Raw genomic sequence first — 18142 nt, 5'->3', positions numbered from 1 at the left:
GTGTGAACCTGCTTTCATCTGTGAAGAGCACAGGGCGCCAGTGGCGAATTTGCCAATCTTGGTGTTCTCTGGCAAATGCCAAACGTCCTGCACGGTGTTGGGCTGTAAGCACAACCCCCACCTGTGGACGTCGGGTCCTCATACCACCCTCATGGAGTCTGTTTCTGACCGTTTGAGCAGACACATGCACATTTGTGGCCTGCTGGAGGTAATTTTGCAGGGCTCTGGCAGTGCTCCTCCTGCTCCTCCTTGCACAAAGCGGTCCTGCTGCTGGGTTGTTGCCCTCCTACGGCCTCCTCCACGTCTCCTGATGTACTGGCCTGTCTCCTGGTAGCGCCTCCATGCTCTGGACACTACGCTGACAGACACAGCAAACCTTCTTGCCACAGCTCGCATTGATGTGCCATCCTGGATGAGCTGCACTACCTGAGCCACTTGTGTGGGTTGTAGACTCCGTCTCATGCTACCACTAGAGTGAAAGCACCGCCAGCATTCAAAAGTGACCAAAACATCAGCCAGGAAGCATAGGAACTGAGAAGTGGTCTGTGGTCCCCACCTGCAGAACCACTCCTTTATTGGGGGTGTCTTGCTAATTGCCTATAATTTCCACCTGTTGTCTATTCCATTTGCACAACAGCATGTGAAATTTATTGTCAATCAGTGTTGCTTCCTAAGTGGACAGTTTGATTTCACAGAAGTGTGATTGACTTGGAGTTACATTATGTTGTTTAAGTGTTCCCTTTATTTTTTTGAGCAGTGTATATATATTAGAAACTCAATCGGGGTGTCAACTTACTGTTGCTAGGTAGAACAGTAGAATACACAAGGTGACATTTCTACATGTGGTTGTTTATCATCAGTTTTCTCTTGTTATGTCAGTCACTGATAGTCAGTCAATTAGCCCACGTCAGTGAGTTTAGCGGACAGCTATCTAAACTTGCTATCATGGTTGAAATACCGACCAGGGGCCCCATTGATTTTGTTAGTCAGTGTCGCTCAGATATCATATTAAAAAATGCTAAAATCCACCCTATGGCAAAATGTAAAACAGCTAATTTTCCTTTCTGCCCCATGGCAAAATGAGTAGAATTGCATGAAATTAGTTATAACATTGCTAAATCTTCTCTCTGCCCCATGGCAAAATGAGTAGAATTGAAGCAAACTTTCTTTAAAACTGCAACATGTTTTCTAGAGACAGGGACAGGGACAGATACATGGACAGAGATAGGGACAGGGACAAAGAGAGAGACAGGGACGGGGACAAAGACAGAGACAGAGACGGGGACGGGGACAGGGACAAAGACAGAGACGGGGACAAAGACAGAGACAGGGATGGTGACGGGGACAGGGACGGGGACAGGGACAGGGACAGATACATGGACAGAGATAGGGACAGGGACAAAGACAGAGACAAAGACAGAGACAGAGACAGGCGGGACGGTGACGGGGACAGGGACAGGGACAGAGACAGGGACAGAGACAGGGACAGGGACGGGGACGGGGACAGAGATAGGGACAGGGACAGGGACAGAAACAGAGACAGGGACAGGGACAGAGACAGGGACAAAGACGGGGATGGGGACGGGGACAGGGACAGAGGCAGTACTCTTATTGAGGCCTCTCCTTCCTCCATGACACCACCAGATCCAATAAGCCTCTGGAGCCTCCAGATCACCAGGGTGCTGCTGGAGGTTCAGTTCAGCACCAGATCTACTGACACAAGGCCTCCCATCCCCGGTGGTCCTGTGGTTTAGGAACTAGGGATTATCCATGCTGTATTTCATCAGGAGAAAAGAGAAACGGACCCCCAGCAGCCCCTCCAGGAAGAACCCTCCCCCAGACCGATCCCACACAGGCTCTCGGCCCTCCGGCTGGGGTACCTCTTTCTCGTCGGAGGCCCCGTCCTTGGTCAGGGGGGCGTATAGGACCATGTACCCCGAGACGCCCTGCACACCGCTCCACCGCGCCCGCATGGTGTTGTGGGTAACGTCGTACAGCTCCAGGCCGTTCACCATGGGGAGAGCCACTGAGCCGGACACACGCTGAACGCACACACACGGAACGAACAGACACATACACACAGATACACACAGACACACACAGACACACAGAGAGAATTGGGTTAAACCCAGGTGAAAGAGTATGTTTACACACATCCAACTTGGCCCAGGAGTTGAGGGAAAAAAGAACAAGTATAGAAAATAGTCTTGCTGACAATGAGAAGGGAGGTGGACTCACATGTGGTCTCGCTGCCACGAAGTGCCTCGCTAGCTGAGCTGGTGTACACAGCAAACACAGCTAACTGGTACTCTGTTAAGGAGTTGAGATACCGCAGAACCACAGAGTTCTCTGTGCCGTCCACCACAGCCTGGGAGAGATACAAAGAGACTGGGTCAAAGAGATACACAGAAATACACAGATACTGGGTCAGAGAGATACACAGAGACTGGGTCAGAGAGATACACAGATACTGGGTCAGAGAGATACACAGAGATACACAGAGACTGGGTCAGAGAGATACACAGATCCTGGGTCAGAGAGATACACAGAGATACACAGAGACTGGGTCAGAGAGATACACAGATACTGGGTCAGAGAGATACACAGATACTGGGTCAGAGAGATACACAGAGATACATGGAGACTGGGTCAGAGAGATACACAGAGATACACAGAGACTGGGTCAGAGAGATACACAGACTGGTTCAGAGAGATACACAGAGACTGAACATCTCGAGTCAATACATTCAGAAAAGTTGTCCTGAACATCTTGAGTGAATACATCCAGTAATGTACATTTTTCAAGGAATAGAAACGGAACCTGGAACGAAAGTGATCCATACTGTTCCGGAACAGAACCGTTATTTTAAAAGCATGAGAACCGGTTAATAACGTAATTTTATGTTCCAGGCATTTTTTTCCAGCCCCACAAAAGAATGCAACAAAGCGCCTATGCAAAGCCCTCACTCTGTCACTCAGAAACGTATTCCAGTGTCTGCCTGCAAGTTGAAAATCTTTAACTGTGAGTGTTTAGACTACCTGCCCCTCCCCCCTCAGACACAGAGGCTACTGTACTGACGTTACAAGCTTGATTCAGAAGATAGGGAGAGAGATTTTTAATTAGCTAGAGAAGAATGGGTAAACTTTTTCAATGTTATTTAATGATACTGTAGGCCTAGTTATCACGTTTAACGTTGGATTTACTAACAACAAAAAAGTAAGACGTGTTTTTAATTCTGGTGCCACTCTACACACACAAGCTTGTTAGCTAGCTAGCTCAAAGGACATTCAAAGTTCCTCCATAGAAGCCGCTCTTCCTAGGTAGAATTCTGTGGACCTGTGTCAGATAATGCTCTTCATAACAAGATGCCCAGCTCTTCGAGCCTCCACCCTCTCTTGCTCTCTCCCACCCGCAAAATGTCAGTCGCATCTTGCCTGTTCTATCTGCACTGATTGGTGAAGTCATTTAATGAGCTAAATGTAAACAACTGTCTATTTCAAAGGTTAAAAAAGGAACAGAAATGAAAAATATAAACTGGTACTTTGAGGTTTGAACCGGTTCAGAACTTTATTTTTCTGGTCAGAACAGTGGAACGGAACGGATAAAATTGTGATTCTATTCAGAACGAAACGATTCGAAAATAATTTGGGTTCCAACCCCTTGGTTTCACCTGCAGCAGATGGACATAAAAAACTACTGGGTGGGAGAGTAAGATGGAGTGTGTATACCTCTTCAGGCCGTCCTCCCTGGGTAGCAGGGTAGTACACCACACGGTACTTCTCTACACTGCCGGGAGCGTGACTCCAGGACACCCTGAAACTCCTGGCTGTCACCTCTGATGTCACTAGGTCCTGAGGAGCTCCCTGTGTCTCCTGTTCTGCAGACTCTCCTAGAGGAACAGACATTCAGATAGTACAGGATAGCATCATCTAAGGTGAAAGACTGTACAGTATACTGTATGGACATGTTGATGTCCCTCGGTCCTGAGGAGCTCCCTGTGTCTCCTGTTCTGCAGACTCTCCTAGAGGAACAGACATTCAGATAGTACAGGATAGCATCATCTAAGGTGAAAGACTGTACAGTATACTGTATGGACATGTTGATGTCCCTCGGTCCTGAGGAGCTCCCTGTGTCTCCTGTTCTGCAGACTCTCCTAGAGGAACAGACATTCAGATAGTACAGGATAGCATCATCTAAGGTGAAAGACTGTACAGTATACTGTATGGACATGTTGATGTCACTCGGTCCTGAGGAGCTCCCTGTGTCTCCTGTTCTGCAGACTCTCCTAGAGGAACAGACATTCAGATAGTACAGGATAGCATCATCTAAGGTGAAAGACTGTACAGTATACTGTATGGACATGTTGATGTCCCTCGGTCCTGAGGAGCTCCCTGTGTCTCCTGTTCTGCAGACTCTCCTAGAGGAACAGACATTCAGATAGTACAGGATAGCATCATCTAAGGTGAAAGACTGTACAGTATACTGTATGGACATGTTGATGTCCCTCGGTCCCTGCGGAGCTCCCTGTGTCTCCTGTTCTGCAGACTCTCCTAGAGGAACAGACATTCAGATAGTACAGGATAGCATCATCTAAGGTGAAAGACTGTACAGTATACTGTATGGACATGTTGATGTCCCTCGGTCCTGAGGAGCTCCCTGTGTCTCCTGTTCTGCAGACTCTCCTAGAGGAACAGACATTCAGATAGTACAGGATAGCATCATCTAAGGTGAAAGACTGTACAGTATACTGTATGGACATGTTGATGTCACTCGGTCCTGAGGAGCTCCCTGTGTCTCCTGTTCTGCAGACTCTCCTAGAGGAACAGACATTCAGATAGTACAGGATAGCATCATCTAAGGTGAAAGACTGTACAGTATACCGTATGGACATGTTGATGTCCCTCGGTCCTGAGGAGCTCCCTGTGTCTCCTGTTCTGCAGACTCTCCTAGAGGAACAGACATTCAGATAGTACAGGATAGCATCATCTAAGGTGAAAGACTGTACAGTATACTGTATGGACATGTTGATGTCCCTCGGTCCTGAGGAGCTCCCTGTGTCTCCTGTTCTGCAGACTCTCCTAGAGGAACAGACATTCAGATAGTACAGGATAGCATCATCTAAGGTGAAAGACTGTACAGTATACTGTATGGACATGTTGATGTCCCTCGGTCCTGAGGAGCTCCCTGTGTCTCCTGTTCTGCAGACTCTCCTAGAGGAACAGACATTCAGATAGTACAGGATAGCATCATCTAAGGTGAAAGACTGTACAGTATACTGTATGGACATGTTGATGTCACTCGGTCCTGTGTCTCCTGACTTGCCGTCTCCTCTGGAGAGACATTACAGCGGATCGTTAGAGAATGTATGGTCTGGAAAGTTTGTACTGTACACTCTTAGAAATAAAATATGCTATCTAGAACCTAAAAGGGTTCTTCGGCTGTCCCCATAGGAGTACCCTATAAAGAACTATTTTTGGTTCCAACTAGAACCGTTTTGGCTCCAGGTTGAACCCTTTTGGGTTCCATGTAGAACTCTTTCCATAGAGGGTTCTAAATGGAACCCAGAAGGGTTCTACCTGTAACCAAAAAAGGTATTCCTATGGGGACAGCCGAAGAACCCTTTTGGAACCCTTTTTTCTAAGTATGTATGTCTAAGTGCATATTTATTCAGTATACACTACATATGGGCAGCATTATGATGATTCTGCATGATGATTAAGTATGAAGTGTATCAAACAGACAGAAGTTATTTCAGCTCAGATTTGTAGTGACAACCTGAGGACTGCTCAATATTAAAGACTGGGCACTATATCTAAGTGAATGAGACAGTATGTACTGTAAATATATACAGTAGTATGAGGACTGAAGACTGGGCACTATGTCTAAGTGAATGAGACAGTATGTACTGTAAAGACATACAGTAGAATGAGGACTGAAGACTGGGCACTATGTCTAAGTGAATGAGACAGTATGTACTGTAAAGACATACAGTAGAATGAGGACTGAAGACTGGGCACTATGTCTAAGTGAATGAGACAGTATGTACTGTAAAGATATACAGCGAGTATGATGACTGAAGACTGGGCACTATGTCTAAGTGAATGAGACAGTATGTACTGTAAAGACATACAGTAGAATGATGACTGAAGACTGGGCACTATGTCTAAGTGAATGAGACAGTATGTACTGTAAAGATATACAGTAGAATGAGGACTGAAGTGTCAACGTCTTTGCTCTCGGATTTGATTTGTTCACCTTTGATCTCCTTGTCCTGCTCCTCTACCCGTTCACAGACTATCTGGGTCAGTCCCTCTACGATAGAGCTCATGATGCTGAAGTCTGCCACGTTGTACACATGAGTGTTGTCAGGCTCAGAAGCTATGGCCCTCAGCTCATTCTCATCAGCATTCTTTACACCTGCACACAGGGAGAGAGAGCACTAAGATCAAGATCAAGGGAGAGAGAGCACTAAGATCAAGATCAAGATTAAGATTAAGATTTAGATTACGATTTAGATCAAGATTTAGATCAAGATTAAGATCTAGATCAAGATTAAGATCAAGATTTAGATCAAGATTAAGATCTAGATTAAGATTTAGATTAAGATTTAGATCAAGATTTAGATCAAGATTAAGATTTAGATTAAGATTTAGATTAAGATTTAGATCTAGATCAAGTTTAAGATCTAGATTAAGATTTAGATCAAGTTTAAGATCTAGATTAAGATTTAGATCAAGATTTAGATCAAGATCAAGATTTAGATCAAGATTTAGATTTAGATTAAGATCAAGATCAAGATCTATCCGTTTCCTTTTGTTTCCCTTAACATAACACAAAGGACAAAAGTGTATCCAAATGTGTCACCATGTCAGCCTTTACCTCTAAAACAACATTCATGGCACACTAACTGTGTCCTACTGACAACATCAAGTCCCACAGCATAAATATACTGTGCCTTCGGAAAGTATTCAGACCCCTTGAAAATGTTACATTACAGCCTTATTCTAAAATGTATTATATAAAAAAAATCCTCACCAATCTACACACAATACCCCATAATGACATCACAATAACCCATAATGACAAAGCGAAAACAGGTTTTTAGATATTTTTGCAAATAAAAAATAATAAAAAAATACCTTATTTATATAAGTATTCAGACCCTTTGCTATGAAACAAGAAATTGAGCTCAGGTGCATCCTGTTTCCATTGATCATCCTTGAGATGTTTCTACAACTTGATTGGAGTCCACCTGTGGTAAATTCAATTGATTGGACATGATTGGTAAAGGCACACGTCTGTCTAAATAAAGGTCCTACAGTTGACAGTGCATGTCAGAGCAAAAACCAAACCATGAGGTCAAAGGAATTGTCCGTATAGCTCCGAGACAGGATTGTGTCAAGGCACAGATCTGGAGAAGGGTACCTAAACATTTCTGCAGCATTGAAGGTCTCCAAGAACACAGTGGCCTCCATCATTCTTAAGTGGAAGAAGTTTGGAACCACCAAGACTCTTCCTAGAGCTGGCCGCCCAGCCAAACTGAGCAATGGGGGGAGAAGGGCCTTGGTCAGGGAGTAACCAAGAACCCTATGGTCAATCAGACAGAGCTCTAGAGTTCCTCTGTGGAGATGGGAGAACCTTCCAGCAGGCTGTCATGTAAAATGCACATGACAAACTGCTTGGCGTTTGCCAAAAGGCACCTAAAGATTGTCAGACCATGAGAAACAAGATTCTTTGGTCTGATGAACTCTTTAGCCTGAATGCCAAGCTAGTCAGCATTGCGGCAAAGATGAATGGAGCAAAGTACAGAGAGATACTTGATGAAAACCTGTGCCAGAGCACTCAGGGCCTCAGACTGGGGCAAAGGTTCACCTTCCAACAGGACAACGACCCTAAGCACACAGCCAAGACAACGCAGGAGTGGCTTCGCGACAAGTCTCTGAATGTCCTTGAGTGGCCCAGCCAGAGCCCGGATTTGAACCCAATCGAACATCTCTGGAGAGACCTGAAAATACTTCAACAAAGTACTGAGGAAAGGGTCTGAATACTTATGTAAATGTCTTATTTCAGTTGTTTATACACTGTAGTTCTCCTAAAGACACCCTCATGTGTTCATACTACAGTAAGGACAACAAGGCCTTGAGTCCTACCAATGGCGAAGAGTTCGATGCCAGCGTCCCTCAGGCTCTGGGCAGGCGGGATCACGTCATCCTGGGACTTCCCATCTGTGATTAGGATACCGACTTTGGGTACGCCGCTCCTGGAGCCTGACTCCGGCTTGAAGCTGTTCTCCAGGATATAGGTCAGGGCCAGGCCTACAGAGATACACAGAAATACACAGATCGACTGAGTGGACAAAACATTTGGAACACCTGCTCTTTCCATAACAGACTGACCAGGTGAATCCAGGTGAAAGCTATGATCCCTTATTGATGTCACTTGTTAAATCCAATTCAATCAGTGTAGATGAAGCGAGGAGACGTTAAATAAGGATTTTTAAGCCTTGAGACAATTTTGACATGGATTGCGTGCCATTCAAAGGGTCAATGGGCAAGACAAAATATTTAAGTGCCTTTGAATGGGGAGTGGTAGTAAGTGCCAGGCGTGTCAAGAACTTCAATGCTGCTGGGTTTTTCACACGCAACAGTTTCCTGTGTGTATCAAGAATGGTCCACCACCCAAAGGACATTAAGGGCAACTTGACACAACTGTGGGAAGCATTGTAGTCAACATGCACCAGCATCCCTGTGGAATGCTTTAAACACCTTGTAGAGTCCATGCCCTGATGAACTGAGGCCGTTCTGAGGGCAAAAGGGGGTGCAACTCAATATTAGGAAGGTGTTCCTAATGTTTTGTACACTCAGTGTACCCAGATACACACAGATATGTAAAGAGTTACATAGTTTAGTTACACAGTTACACAGTTATACAGATACACAGATAGACAGTTACACAGATAGACAGATAGATAGCTACACAGATAGACAGCTAGACAGCTACACAGATAGACAGATAGACAGCTACACAGCTACACAGATAGACAGATAGACACATAGACAGCTAGACAGCTAGACAGATAGACAGCTACACAGCTAGACAGCTACACAGATAGACATATACACAGATACACAGATAGACAGATAGACACATAGACAGCTAGACAGCTACACAGCTAGACAGCTACACAGCTACACAGCTAGACAGCTACAAGTATAGACAGATAGACAGCTACACAGATAGACAGCTAGACTGCTAGACAGATACACAGCTAGACAGATAGACAGCTACACAGCTACACGTATAGACAGAAAGACAGCTACACAGATAGACTGCTAGACAGATACACAGATAGACAGATAGACAGTTACACAGCTAGACAGCTACACAGATACACAGCTACACAGATAGACAGCTACACAGATAGACAGATACACAGCTACACAGATACACAGATACACAGATAGACAGCTAGACAGATACACAGCTACACAGATACACAGCTACACAGATACACAGCTACACAGTTGGACAGATGGACAGATAGACAGCTACACAGATACACAGCTACACAGTTGGACAGATGGACAGATAGACAGCTACACAGTTGGACAGACAGACAGCTACACAGATACACAGCTACACAGTTGGACAGATGGACAGACAGACAGCAACACAGATAGACATCTGCACAGATGGACAGATGGACAGATAGAGCTACACAGCTACACAGATAGACTGCTAGACAGATACACAGATAGACAGATACACAGCTAGACAGATAGACAGATACACAGATAGACACAGTTCACTGATGATGGCTCCACTGGTTGATACTTCTAAAAGTCATATAGCCTTCCCTCACTAACTCTTGTTACCCTTAACAAAACGCTTTATATTCATGCAGAAATCTCTAAACAGATTTCAATAGGTCTGTGTAGATTGTGTATTAAGCATTGCTAAACATCCCCCTCTGGGCTAAATCTATTGTGACCTTTCCATAGCTGTCATTAGGGATGCAGTCAGAGAGCTCCTGGTGTAGTGTACCTGTCAGTGTGTTGCCTCCCTTATAGGGCAGGTTCTTCACAGCATCCAGGACTGCATCTTTAGTGGTGAAGGCATTCAGATGCCACTCTATCCTGGGGTCCCCACTGTACTGGGCCAGACCTGGGAGGGAATACAGTACAATACAATAATAATTATTTCATTTTAGGATAAGGAGTACATAAGGGAATATACTTGACACCTGCATTTGACCAGGCTATTGAACCCTGTGACAGTACAGTAAGGCTATTGAACCCTGTGACAGTACAGTAAGGCTATTGAACCCTGTGATAGTACAGTACAGTAAGGCTATTGAACCCTGTGATAGTACAGTACAGTAAGGCTATTGAACCCTGTGACAGTACAGTAAGGCTATTGAACCCTGTGACAGTACAGTACAGTAATGCTATTGAACCCTGTGACAGTACAGTAAGGCTATTGAACCCTGTGACAGTACAATACAGTAAGGCTATTGAACCCTGTGACAGTACAGTACAGTAAGGCTATTGAACCCTGTGACAGTACAGTACAGTAAGGCTATTGAACCCTGTGACAGTACAGTAAGGCTATTGAACCCTGTGACAGTACAGTACAGTAAGGCTATTGAACCCTGTGACAGTACAGTAAGGCTATTGAACCCTGTGACAGTACACGTAAGGCTATTGAACCCTGTGACAGTACAATACAGTAAGGCTATTGAACCCTGTGACAGTACAGTACAGTAAAGCTATTGAACCCTGTGACAGTACAGTAAGGCTAATGAACCATGTGACAGTACAGTACAGTAAGGCTAATGAACCCTGTGACAGTACAGTAAAACTATTGAACCCTGTGACAGTACAGTAAGGCTATTGAACCCTGTGACAGTACAGTAAGGCTATTGAACCCTGTGACAGTACAGTAAGGCTATTGAACCCTGTGACAGTACAGTAAGGCTATTGAACCCTGTGATAGTACAGTACAGTAAGGCTATTGAACCCTGTGATAGTACAGTACAGTAAGGCTATTGAACCCTGTGACAGTACAGTAAGGCTATTGAACCCTGTGACAGTACAGTACAGTAATGCTATTGAACCCTGTGACAGTACAGTAAGGCTATTGAACCCTGTGACAGTACAATACAGTAAGGCTATTGAACCCTGTGACAGTACAGTACAGTAAGGCTATTGAACCCTGTGACAGTACAGTACAGTAAGGCTATTGAACCCTGTGACAGTACAGTAAGGCTATTGAACCCTGTGACAGTACAGTACAGTAAGGCTATTGAACCCTGTGACAGTACAGTAAGGCTATTGAACCCTGTGACAGTACAATACAGTAAGGCTATTGAACCCTGTGACAGTACAATACAGTAAGGCTATTGAACCCTGTGACAGTACAGTACAGTAAAGCTATTGAACCCTGTGACAGTACAGTAAGGCTAATGAACCATGTGACAGTACAGTACAGTAAGGCTAATGAACCCTGTGACAGTACAGTAAAACTATTGAACCCTGTGACAGTACAGTAAGGCTATTGAACCCTGTGACAGTACAGTAAGGCTATTGAACCCTGTGACAGTACAGTAAAACTATTGAACCCTGTGACAGTACAGTACAGTAAGGCTAATGAACCCTGTGACAGTACAGTAAGGCTATTGAACCCTGTGACAGTACAGTACAGTAAAGCTATTGAACCCTGTGACAGTACAGTACAGTAAGGCTATTGAACCCTGTGACAGTACAGTACAGTAAGGCTATTGAACTCTGTGACAGTACAATAGAGTAAGACTATTGAACCCTGTGACAGTACAGTACAGTAAGGCTATTGAACCCTGTGACAGTACAGTAAGGCTAATGAACTCTGTGACAGTACAGTACAGTAAGGCTAATGAACCCTGTGACAGTACAATACAGTAAGACTATTGAACTCTGTGACAGTACAGTACAGTAAGGCTATTGAACCCTGTGACAATACAGTAGAGTAAGGCTATTGAACCCTGTGACAGTACAGTAAAGCTATTGAACCCTGTGACAGTACAGTACAGTAAGGCTATTGAACCCTGTGACAGTACAGTAAAGCTATTGAACCCTGTGACAGTACAATACAGTAAGGCTATTGAACCCTGTGACAGTACAGTACAGTAAGACTAATAATAGACAGTGATGCTACTGCTTAACTATCCTGGTCAATAATAGACAGTGACCCTACTGCTTACCTATCCTGGTCAATAATAGACAGTGATGCTACTCCTTACCTATCCTGGTCAATAACAGACAGTGATGCTACTGCTTACCTATCCTGGTCAATAACAGACAGTGATGCTACTCCTTACCTATCCTGGTCAATAACAGACAGTGATACTACTGCTTACCTATCCTGGTCAATAACAGACAGTGATCCTACTGCTTACCTATCCTGGTCAATAACAGACAGTGATGCTACTGCTTACCTATCCTGGTCAATAACAGACAGTGATACTACTGCTTACCTATCCTGGTCAATAACAGACAGTGATGCTACTGCTTACCTATCCTGGTCAATAACAGACAGTGATCCTACTGCTTACTTATCCTGGTCAATAACAGACAGTGATGCTACTGCTTACCTATCCTGGTCAATAACAGACAGTGATACTACTGCTTACCTATCCTGGTCAATAACAGACAGTGATGCTACTGCTTACCTATCCTGGTCAATAACAGACAGTGATCCTACTGCTTACCTATCCTGGTCAATAACAGACAGTGATGCTACTGCTTACCTATCCTGGTCAATAACAGACAGTGATACTACTGCTTACCTATCCTGGTCAATAACAGACAGTGATGCTACTGCTTACCTATCCTGGTCAATAACAGACAGTGATCCTACTGCTTACTTATCCTGGTCAATAACAGACAGTGATGCTACTGCTTACCTATCCTGGTCTGGTCGATCCCGACGCTGAAAGCGTTGACCAGGTTCTCCAGGAACATGCGGACCAAGCGGAAGTTGAGCCTGCCGATGCTCCAGGATCCATCCACCAGGATCACTATGTCAGCTATGGCCTGAGTCGTACAGACAAAAGGATCTGCTGGAAAGAGGGTAATACAGGAGAACATGGATCACTATGTCAGCTATGGCCTGAGTCGTACAGACAAACAGCTCCACTGCAGGACAACCAGACAGCGGGAGAAAATGACATCAGAAAACAATATGCCAAGAATGGAGATAAGAAGAGGAAACATTCGGTCAGAGTCCATGAATGACACCGTGAATATCGGGAGACTTTTGGTGTGCAGATTTGGTCCAAGACAACAACATTAATGCAAAATGTACTTCAAAATATGGGAAAGAAAGAAACCTTTCCAGATGGTATTTTTCAAGGTAAGTTTTTATTGAACATTCACACTATAGAACAGAGAGACAGAAATGACATCACACAGCAGACGCATAATGTAAAGGTCAGAGACATTAAGCAGTCTGTTAGTAACACTAATGCTGTTGCTGTATCATCCCAGATAAGTGGTGTTTCTTAACATCACTTGTTTTTGAGAACGAAGAAGCAGAAAAAGGCTGTAGAAGAGATTCTACCACGGTGGGACGCTGTCCAGACCAGGCAGACTTCAGCTTAGAGTGCGTGGGAAAACGACCTCTCTAGACGCCAGCTCTGGGAGAGATAAGAGTTTTAGTTGTTAAACACACACACATACACACACATGCACGCACACACACACACACGCATGCACACACACGCACGCACGCACGCACGCACGACACACGCACACACACACACACACACACACACAGCACACACACACACACACACACACACACACACACACACACTCCAACACACTGGGTTAATGGAAGGATTCCGCAGCAGTCAATAAATCAGGTTTAGGGAGGACTACAACTGCAGTGTAGAGGACTACCCCATCCCCTCTCTCAAGACATTCCTCTATTTAACATACGCCATTGTATTGTAATGTATTGTAATGTATTGTATTGTAGTGTAATGTATTGCATTGCCATATATTGCATTGCATTGTATGGTAATATATTGTATTGCATTGTATTGTATGGCAATGTATTGTATTATAATGTAATGCATTGTATTGTAATGTATTATGTTGCATTGTATTGTATGGTAATGTATTGTATGTTCATGTATTGTATTGTAATGTATTGCATTGTATTGTATTGTAATGTATTGTATTGTATTGCATTGTATTGTATTGTAATGTATTGTATTGTAAAATATTGTATTGTAATGTATTGTATTGTAATGTATTGTGTTGTATTGTATTGCATTGTATTGTATTGCATTGTATTGTATGGTAATGTATTGTATCGTAATGCAATGTATTGTAATGCACTGTATTGCATTGTAATGTATTGTATTGTATTGTAATGTATTGTATTGTATTGTATTGTAATGTATTGTATTGTATTGTATTGTATTGTAATGTATTGTATTGTATTGTATTGTACTGTATGGTAATTGTATTGTAATGTATTGTATTGTAATGTATTGTATTGTATGGTAATGTATTGTACTGTATGGTAATGTATTGTATCGTAATGCAATGTATTGTAATGCACTGTATTGCATGGTAATGTATTGTATTGTAATGTATTGTAATGTATTGTATTGTATGGTAATGTAATGTATGGTAATTGTATTGTAATGTACTGTATGGTAATTGTGTTGTAATGTATTGTATTGTATGGTAATGTAATGTATGGTAATTGTATTGTATTGTATTGTATTGTATGGTATGGTAATGTACTGTATGGTAATTGTATTGTAATGTATTGTATTGTATGGTAATGTAATGTATGGTAATTGTATTGTAATGTATTGTATTGTATGGTAATGTAATGTATGGTAATTGTATTGTAATGTATTGTATTGGGGCAGTGCAGACAGTCGTGCTGTATTACCTTCCAGCAGTGAAGTGATAGAAGTGATGGATGTTCTGTGAAGTTCAAACACCTTCCAGACATCAAACAATCAACTCTGGAGGAATTATAAAACAACTACATTCAAATAATGGAGTTTTGTCATTTGTAATAGTAATGAATTATCTAAAGATTCATTTATTGATGTTCGTCCTCTGAGGATTACCTTGCTGGCTCAGGTTTGTTTAAATTTGCCTTTGATTCTCTGAACAATCATTTTAAAGGAGAGGAGAGGAGAGGAGAGGAGGGGAGGGGAGGGGAGAGGAGAGGAGAGGAGAGGAGAGGAGAGGAGAGGAGAGGAGAGGAGAGGAGAGGAGAGGAGAGGAGAGGAGAGGAGAGGAGAGGAGAGGAGAGGAGAGGAGGGAGAGGAGGGAGGGGAGGGGAGGGGAGGGAGAGGAGAGGAGAGGGAGGGGAGAGGGGGGGGGGGGGGGGGGGGGGGGGGGGGGGGGGGGGGGGGGGGGGGGGGGGGGGGGGGGGGGGGGGGGGGGGGGGGGGGGGGGGGGGGGGGGGGGGGGGGGGTTGTTATGGGAGCTTCTTCTTTTATTTACTTCAGCAGAACAAACACCACCACCCACTGTGTTGAGAGTTGTCTGTAGTCTCTGCCTGCCTCCCTCCATTCATCCCTCCCTCCACCTCTTCCTACAGTCACCACATCAAAGGAACCCCCCAGGTTAAAGTGAGACCCTCTAGAGGACATTGAGTAGTGAGTAAAGACCTGCAGGGGACAAGCTAAACTAAAACCGTGTTTGTCATGAGTCCCCATCACCATGACACAGCAGAATCCCAATGTCAAAGCTGAGGCATGTGAGACTCCTACATGTCCTAATTTCAGGGATCCTGAAGAAAAGCCACTTAAGTTAAGTCAGAAGTTTACCCTTGGTTTTCTGCCCCGGCTGGCTGGCTCTCAATTGAAAGCCTCAGTGTGTGGACCCTGTTTGAGCTGCACATGAAAGAGCAAAGCAGCTGATGGCTTCAGTGTATCACTGCTCCCAGTAGCACGGCCCCAGCCTACACATCACAGACAGACAGACAGACAGACAGACAGACAGACAGACAGACAGACAGACAGACAGACAGACAGACAGACAGACAGACAGACAGACAGACAGACAGACAGACAGACAGACAGACAGACAGACAGACAGACAGACAGACAGACAGACAGACAGACAGACAGACAGACAGACAGACAGACAGTGGCTGACCTAATGGCAAGAGGAGAGCTGACTAACTACAGGCCCCCGTTAGGTCCCGTATTACACTAATAATAACAGCCTGTAAAGTAATTATCAACCCATTACAGAACATTCAGAAAAAGGTTATTTGATGTCAAGTTTTACCAAAACCAAATGTGGCCTAGTCATTAGAGTGGTGGGGCTCAGGCACATAAGCTCCACCATAAAAACAAAATATTAATATAAAGAAAACGGATGTAATATTTTTGCTGCCACATTGGAGTGGAATCTGAGATCATGCTACAGGCGTGTGGGCTTCTTGTGTCCACGCTGGAATATTAATATGTAGAGTTGTGAGAGATTGACCCACAGGAATCCATATTATAGTTTCACTGAGCTATGTCATAACGCAACTCAATAAAACAATAACACAACTCTCCACACCACCGCAACAAGACAATAACACAACTCTCCACACCACCACAACAAGACAATAACAACTCTCCACACAATAAAACAATAACACAACTCTCCTCACCACCACAACAAGACAATAACAACTCTCCACACCACCACAACAAGACAATAACAACTCTCCACACAATAAAACAATAACACAACTCTCCTCACCACCACAACAAGACAATAACAACTCTCCACACCACCACAACAAGACAATAACAACTCTCCACACAATAAAACAATAACACAACTCTCCTCACCACCACAACAAGACAATAACACAACTCTCCTCACCACCACAACAAGACAATAACACAACTCTCCTCACCACCACAACAAGACAATAACACAACTCTCCACACCACCACAACAAGACAATAACACAACTCTCCACACAATAAACAATAACACAACTCTCCTCACCACCACAACAAGACAATAACACAACTCTCCACACCACAACAAGACAATAACACAACTCTCCTCACCACCACAACAAAACAATAACACAACTCTCCTCACCACCACAACAAGACAATAACACAACTCTCCACACAATAAAACAATAACACAACTCTCCTCACCACCACAACAAGACAATAACACAACTCTCCTCACCACCACAACAAGACAATAACACAACTCTCCTCACCACCACAACAAGACAATAACAACTCTCCACACAACAAAACAATAACACAACTCTCCTCACCACCACAACAAGACAATAACACAACTCTCCACACCACCACAACAAGACAAAAACAACTCTCCACACAACAAGACAATAACACAACTCTCCTCACCACCACAACAAGACAATAACAACTCTCCACACAACAAAACAATAACACAACTCTCCTCACCACCACAACAAGACAATAACACAACTCTCCACACCACCACAACAAGACAAAAACAACTCTCCACACAACAAGACAATAACACAACTCTCCTCACCACCACAACAAGACAATAACACAACTCTCCACACCACCACAACAAGACAATAACACAACTCTCCACACAACAAGACAATAACACAACTCTCCACACCACCACAACAAGACAATAACACAACTCTCCACACCACCACAACAAGACAATAACACAACTCTCCACACCACCACGACAAGACAATAACACAACTCTCCACACCACCACAAACAGGTCCACACAAATATAATTTTTACCTAAAATAATGACTGGAGATGATGACTTAAGTTACTGTCTATTCCATTTGATTTGGCAATGTAAACACATGTTTCCCATGCCAATAAAGCCCTTTGAATTAAATTGAGAGAGAGAGAGAGAGAGAGAGAGAGAGAGAGAAAGAGAGGAGACAGAGAAAGAGAGACAGACAGAAAGACAGAGAGAGAGAGACAGAGAGAGACAGAGAGAGAGAGACATAGAGAGAAACAGAGACAGAGAGAGAGAGAGAGAGAGAGAGAGAGAGAAAGAGAGACAGAGACAGAGACAGAGAGCGATAGAGACAGAGAGAGATAGAAACAGAGAGAGACAGAGAGAGAGAGACAGA

The 18142-nt window shown here is 43.8% G+C and overlaps 1 protein-coding gene across 4 annotated transcripts in view; it reads right to left on the bottom strand.

Moving 5' to 3' along the window:
* Positions 1-18142, bottom strand: part of LOC106573090 (collagen alpha-1(XIV) chain) — a 258521-nt gene that overhangs the window by 173703 nt on the left and 66676 nt on the right. For 3 of the 4 annotated variants that reach the window (XM_082959258.1, XM_082959260.1, XM_082959252.1), the window contains exons 6-12: positions 12942-13097; positions 10046-10165; positions 8152-8316; positions 6257-6418; positions 3730-3890; positions 2239-2368; positions 1881-2026 (exon numbers count right to left, since the gene is read on the bottom strand). In XM_082959258.1, the coding sequence (XP_082815384.1) occupies positions 1881-2026; positions 2239-2368; positions 3730-3890; positions 6257-6418; positions 8152-8316; positions 10046-10165; positions 12942-13097 (1040 nt within the window). The remainder of the gene's footprint in view (positions 1-1880; positions 2027-2238; positions 2369-3729; positions 3891-6256; positions 6419-8151; positions 8317-10045; positions 10166-12941; positions 13098-18142) is intronic. The other variant, XM_082959256.1, reaches the window with a different exon arrangement.

Source organism: Salmo salar, chromosome 02 (assembly GCF_965601325.2).
Source record: "Salmo salar chromosome 02, fSalSal1, whole genome shotgun sequence".
Classification (NCBI taxonomy): domain Eukaryota; kingdom Metazoa; phylum Chordata; class Actinopteri; order Salmoniformes; family Salmonidae; genus Salmo; species Salmo salar.
This window is presented reverse-complemented; position numbering and strand designations above follow the sequence as displayed.